We start from the raw sequence: 6,782 nt of genomic DNA on the forward strand, positions 1-6,782 counted from the left end.
AAGAATAATTTAGCAGTTTCATGGTCGAGCACTTAATTACTCATAATTGTGAAGGATAAGATGTGATGAATTCTTCCTCCATGGACATACTAAATATTTTAACTAAGTAGATGAGTTAAGGTAAATTAAGCTAGTGAGGTCATTTATTACATGAGTTAAAAGCAGTTTAAGACATACATCATATTCCACATTCCATTAGATAATAATCCATCTGTGACTACTGCTCTGTGAGTAAAGGATTCTTTGTTGAGGTGGGTGGCAGATTTGGAGAGGTGAGGATCAGAAAGTATTTCATGGAGAGCTACTATATGGTGCTCTAGTCACTGAGATTATGCTTAGCTACATGTAATATATGGTTATCAAACTGATGGAAAACTCTCTAAACCCCTTGTTTGACGTGAGAGTGTAGTCAGCCCTGTTCTGGGGTTTGCCTTAGACTTTCCCCTAAGTCTTTATGCTTTGGAAAGATGGCTTGATGTGCAAAACTGTTGAAAGCAGTCAAAAGGTAGAGTGAAGAGGGAAAATTACAAATAGAAACTTTGAAACATTCTATTAAATTCCTGAAGTGAAAAGAAACTTACATTTTGGAGTAGAGGAAACAGGAATGCAACTATTTCAGTACTGCATTTTATATGTCACTGTGGCAACAGTTATGTATTGTCAGAAGCTCAGGAGCCTCTTGCTTACCATTAGGGAAAGTTGAAACAACTCGTCTCATTAAGTTAAGCTTCTTCCCTCGAGTGCCTTATTTAGCTTTAGTTCTCTTAATTTTCTTTCCCTGGTGATTTGGGTAAAGAGACTGAAACCACTAAAGGTAAAAGGTTGAAGCAATCCCAAATTTAATAATCTATCACCTTTCTTTAGTGTAGCTGAGTGTAATTCCGGTAGTTCTTTGTGAATTCATTAGAAGACAGCAAGTCATTAAAAGTTAATAAGAAACTATTTGTTTCCGTGAATGCAAATAAAACCACTTTGTAAGTCTGACATTCTTTCTCAGTTATAAAAGCCTTGCTTTTAGCCAGTTTCCATTTTCTTGGTTTCTCTAGGTTACTCCTGGATGGGGCACCTCTGATAGCGATCCACAAAGCCAGGTATTACAAAAGGAAAGATGGCTTAGCCTTGGGGCCTGGACCATTTGTGACTGCTCTAGAGTATGCCACAGATACCAAAGCCATAGTAGTGGGAAAACCAGAGAAGACATTCTTTCTGGAAGCATTGCGGGGCACTGGCTGTGAACCTGAGGAAGCTGTCATGATAGGAGATGTAAGTAGAAACACAGGCAATGCCCTGAACTCCCCTATCACACTGGGAGAGCCAGTTTCAAAACACTGTTGTAGGAAAGCAGAGTTTCTGTTACTTACAATAAAGAGAGTAGTAAGTAAAGCAAGCTTTCCTGTCAGTGTTTAGTGTCATTCTTCTCAATAACCATTTTTTTATTGTTTCTGACATTCCCCATAGAGTGATGGGACATACATAATTTTAAGACCATTTATATTGTAAGTCAGTTAAGTGTTATATATATAGATATAGATATAGATATATATCTTTCTGAAGGAAACCCCTATACAAATCTAAAATTTTTTTAATATTACTTATGCAGAGAACAACCTATACTTAAAGAATTCTGCCATTACTTTTTCCTAAGCATATGCTTTATGGAAGAATTTCTCAGTCCTTGTGTCACAAGGAAATAAAGATATTAATCACCTCAGCCCCTTCAGTGTCAGGGCTCTGCCTGGGTTGTTTAGAAGCCCTAGTCACCTATGGCTCTGAGCACTATGTCACTTTGCTCTAGTGTATGGGGCAAAAATATTTCCTTTGTATGCCATGATGGGGAAAGAGCTGCAAAGTACATGCCTCATGGTAAGATGGCAAGGATTTATTTCCGTTTTTAAATAATGTGAGAGCCTGGAAGTAACTGAAAATTGTCCTATCCAAATGTCTTCATTTTATAGACTAGAAAACTGAAGCTCAGAGAGGTATGTCTCCTACCTATTACCGTAGCTGATTAGCAGTACAGCTGAAAGTAGACCTCAGGATCTGGACTCTCCACTAGCATGTATTGTTTGTTTGTTTGTTTGTTTCATTTTAGCTCATCAGTAGTGTGTATAGTATATAATGTTTACATTCCTTTTGTGGAGTTGGTACAGGTACATAACACATCTTAATTCATTTTTTCATCTACCCTGCCATCTCCTCACTACCTTTTGTTTTCTTTCTTTTTTTTTTTTTTTTTTTTTTTTTTTTTGTCTTTTTGAGACAGGGTCTCACTATGTAGTTGAGACTGACCTGGAACTCAGTATGTAGCCCAGGCTGGCCTCAAACTCACAGCGATCCTCCTGTCTCAACCTTCCCAGTGCTGGAATTACATGCATGTGCCATGCTCAGTGGCCAGAATTCTTTTTTGCAAGAGCTACCAGGAGTGAGGCTGATGAGAGAGGAGGGGCATGAGACAGCTGTTCAGATGGTTGGCGGGTTGTGTGTCATCCAAGAGAGTGGCAGTCCCCTCCTTTACCTCATGCATTTTACTTCCCTTCCTCCTCTCTCCTCATCCCCACTTCTTCAACAGGGAATATTTAGCTATAACAGAAAAGCTTTTAAGTTAAACCCTGGATGAAGATTTTGAAATTCTGAGACTAAATTCTAAGAGCTGATCCTGAGCAATATTGGAAACAGCCCATTTGCCCATCAGATGGAAACTGGATAAACAATATTAATGATTTTTAAGGCAAAACTTTTCTTCAAGCATAATCAGAATGAATTCTGCTTATAAGTATGGGGTGCGAGGGTTGATTTTTCTTAATGTTTGTTTTAGACATTGGATTTTTAATTACCTTACATTTAACATAGGCCTCCCTCCCTCTCCCTCTCTCTCTCTCTCTCTCTCTCTCTCTCTCTGTCTCTCTCTCTCTCTCTCCTCTCAGATACACACAATTTGTTTGATTTGGTTTTGGGGTTTTTTGCAGTACCAGGGATTAAACTCAGGACCTTGCGCTTGTGAGGCCAGCATGGTGCCACTGAGCTACATCTCTGGCCCTTGGTTTGATTTTCTGAGAGAGGGTATCACTGTGTTGCCCAAACTGACTTCAAAGTCTTGGGCACAAGTGATCCTTCTATTTGACTCGATCTTACTTTCTGTGGGCAGTTGGGTAGAATATAAGGATAACTACATAGGCCACAGAAAACCAATCTTCTGAATCTCCTTCATTTGCTGACAGTAGTTGGGTTATTTACCTCAAAAGCTTTTGTATCTGTAGGATATTTTTCCCATGTTCTGTTTGAAGAGATGATGGATATATGTGTGGCAAAGCATGAAGACTCATCACTGCTGTCTGTGATGAGTAACTGGGGTTATTTATTCTAGTGTACACCTTTCGCCTTGTTGGCACTTTCCTTTCCAAACATGATTTACTTTTTCAGAGTGCTACATATGAAGTCATCCTTTTTACATCTTCTCCTCTTTCATTAAAAACTTACACAAAAACTACAGAAGATTCCAGGAGGCTGTCCCAGCCTGCCATATCATCAAGGGTGTTGACAAGTTGACTGAAGACCCTGGTCTAAGTACCTTCTTTATGCTTTTCCAGGATTGCAGGGATGATGTTGGTGGAGCTCAGAACGTTGGCATGCTGGGTGTCTTAGTAAAAACCGGTAGGTATCTTCTGTCTGTACTTTTTCAAAAAGAAGATGGCATAGTTCATAGTCGCCAAGAGTAGCCTTTACAGAAGTGGCAGAGCCCTGGGCACTTTAGTGCTCTTTCTACACAAAACAAAAATGAAATGGGTATAGGATTACAGGGGAAAAGAATGGGGGATGTGTCCATGATGTACAAAGCTAGGAAGATCAAGGCCAGCAATATTTTAATACCCAGAGTTAACCGTGCATTTCCCCACAAGAATGGAGCACAGGACCATGGATTGTGGTGCTCTGTGAAAATACCTTTTATTTTGTATCTCTTATGCTGATGAAGTCAATTTCTTTAGGAACTGGCTAGCTTAATGTTCTGACCTACTATGTTCATGTTTGCATTAAAAAAATTTTTTTTAAATATATGGCACTTTTTTCTTAGCTTTTCACTTTCTCTTTGAGGTGATTAAATAGGAACTATTTCCTATAACAAAATTAGGTTTATTGTTACATGGTCTGTCAGAAAAATTTACAGAAAAGAAAGGACCTTCCTGGAGAGGAGTAGGTGCATATGGCATGATGACTGCAGGAGACTTGTCATGTCCCATGTCCTGGTTTCAACTCCCCACTGACTAGCTTTGTGACTCTTGTCAGAGCTCTTCGCTTCTGTGGGCTCTTTGAGAATGATGCCATTGTACTGGCCCCTTGTGTCTCTCACAGTACACTATACAGTGTATCAGATGACTAGTGGTCTTTGCAAATTAAGGAAAGAACAGTTTGGAGCTGAGAATGGGGTTGAATACCTTTGCATTTGAGAACTTAATGGGCTTTTCCAGTTGTGATGAAAAGGTCCACTTCCAACCTCTCCCTCAAAAGGGACCTACTGAATTTGGAATTAATAGCACATAATAACAGAAATCTCATCCTAGAATTTTCATCAGGCTCTTATAAATCAAATGACAGAAAAACGGTTTCAGAGATTTCTCTGTGAGCTCATTGGCCTGGTTTCAAATAATGGTAGCAAAACTGTTGAACATGCTGTTTACAAAAGAGAAAAGCCACAAGAGTATTACTACAGGGAAACCTGTGATGTTTGTTCAAAAAAATGTGATTGTGTACCTCATCCCTGTTACAATCAGTCCTAGCACTCTGGGAAGCTGAGGCAAGAGGATCATGATCAAGCCCCACCTGGGCAACCTCCAACTTAGCAACTCTGTCTGAAATTTAAAAAGGGCTGGGGATGTAACTCAGTGCAGAGGTCGGAGTACTGCAAAAAGAAACATAATTGCAGAAATTTAGAAATGGAAACAGGAAAATGTAGATGGAGCCATGGTTGATTGAGAAGTATTTGTTTTGACAAGGCTGAATAGGAACAGTGAATATCAGCACTACTCGCTCCTGGGCTCTGGAGTAAACTGCTAGAGATTTGGAGGGTCACCAGTCACTTCAGAATTAGCAGGGACTTTTTTTCATATACCTACATCAAAATGATCATCCCCCTACCCAGGAACATTACAGCTTTGTTGCATGAGCAAAAAGAAAATACGAAAAATGTCAAGAAGAAATAGCCATCCTCACCACACCCCCCTCCATCTTTGTTTTCATTATCCAGCCTTTGCAGTTTTATCTCCTGGTCATTGAGATAAACCTCAGATAACTGTTTTTGCCTAGTGTATTGTTTCCATGAATATTTACTTTCTTTAACTCAGATAATTAAGGATTTACACCAGTCATCAAAACTGGACCTGTGTGTTTTCATGAATGACCCATCCCCCAGCTGGTCTCCAGTGGCTCCACTTTTTTTTTTTTTTAATTTGATTAGCAGTTGTTAGACTAGCCTGTTTCAGGGCTGTCAAATTATCTTAGAGAAGCCAGGAGGCTAACAGTCAAATCTAAAGTGTGGAATTAGTAAAGTAGCTGAGTTTATTTCATGAAAACAAGCCCATTTGTACTGTTGATCTTAGGTCAGAAAAATTGAGAGTAAGCCAATGTTCTAAGATCACGAAGAATAGCTCTGTCAATAAATTTTAATCCAATGCTGTATATAAGTGCTAGGCTTCCCAGTGTTTAAAATTATTATCAGTGTTTTAATTCATTCATTAATAATTACTTTTTGTGAATAGTCTTGAGCAATTTTGTTGGGTAGCAATTTTGAGTGGGTAGCACATGGTAGATGCTCAATAAACATTTGAAAAACTTCTGACTTAATCAGAATTTCCATTTAGCATGTGAAGTACTCACCTATAAAAAAGTGGGATTGCTCTTCATCTTACAGCATCAGCATAGTTCCCTGTATCCTCTCCCTGTTCATCATTTATTCATCCAGAGAGGCACAGGCTGCTGCAGTGAGTCAGGCATGAGAGAGGTAGCTGTTTCGTTTATTCCGCTAGCATAATTAAGCCCTTGCTGTGTGCTAGGCACAGTGCTAGGTGCTATATACATCAAAGCCACTTACATCATTTTTCCTTCATTTAAAAAAAAACAGGGCTCAGTGGTGCTGCCACCTGCTTCAAAAGCACAAGGTCCAGAGTTCAATCCCCAGTATCAAAACAAAATAAAACAACAAAACAAAAACACCTCATCTGCAGAGCCAGCAGCAGCAGAAACCTTCTAGAGGCCCTTAATTCCATGGCTGAGAAACTTATCCTTTAGACACCTGGATCCAGGAAGTACTGTAGTAGGTGGTATAGCAGTCTTAGTCATTTGACTATGAGACCAACTAGAAACCTCTAAAAGGAGTTTGTGCATAATGGGATTTAAGCTTGAGAAAAAAACTGGCTGTAGAGTTTGCTGTGTGAATCATGCTATGGATGGTGCCTTGAGGATGAGTGAGGCATATATTGATGACCTTGACTCCTTTGCTGTAAGAATTTGTAGTACAGTAAGACAGGAAGTACCTTCTTCAGCATAGGGAGAAGATGTGGAAAAGGTGGTTTGGGTTTTTGGTTCTGTTGGTAGTGGAGCTGGATTTGGATTTAAAAAAAAAATCTGGAGAAAGCAAAAGAATAAATAGCAGAAAAGAGATGAGAAGACACAAATAAAGGCAAAATGCAGAAGTGGCCTGGAGGCTGCAGTGGGGGGCCTCCTCCTACTGGCCTGGGCTGGAGTACCACTCTGCATTCCTTCTTTCCTCCCTCCTTCACTCCATTCCTTTT

The 6,782-nt window shown here is 39.5% G+C and overlaps 1 protein-coding gene across 2 annotated transcripts in view; it reads left to right on the top strand.

The window, feature by feature from the left end:
• Hdhd2 (haloacid dehalogenase like hydrolase domain containing 2) overlaps positions 1-6,782 on the top strand; it is a 49,589-nt gene that overhangs the window by 39,858 nt on the left and 2,949 nt on the right. For both annotated transcript variants that reach the window (XM_033757571.1, XM_010621662.2), the window contains exons 5-6: positions 1,047-1,263; positions 3,588-3,651. In XM_033757571.1, the coding sequence (XP_033613462.1) occupies positions 1,047-1,263; positions 3,588-3,651 (281 nt within the window). The remainder of the gene's footprint in view (positions 1-1,046; positions 1,264-3,587; positions 3,652-6,782) is intronic.

The sequence above is a fragment of the Fukomys damarensis genome, unplaced genomic scaffold (genome assembly GCF_012274545.1).
Source record: "Fukomys damarensis isolate Sample0158 unplaced genomic scaffold, DMR_v1.0_HiC HiC_scaffold_30, whole genome shotgun sequence".
Taxonomy (NCBI): Eukaryota; Metazoa; Chordata; class Mammalia; order Rodentia; family Bathyergidae; genus Fukomys; species Fukomys damarensis.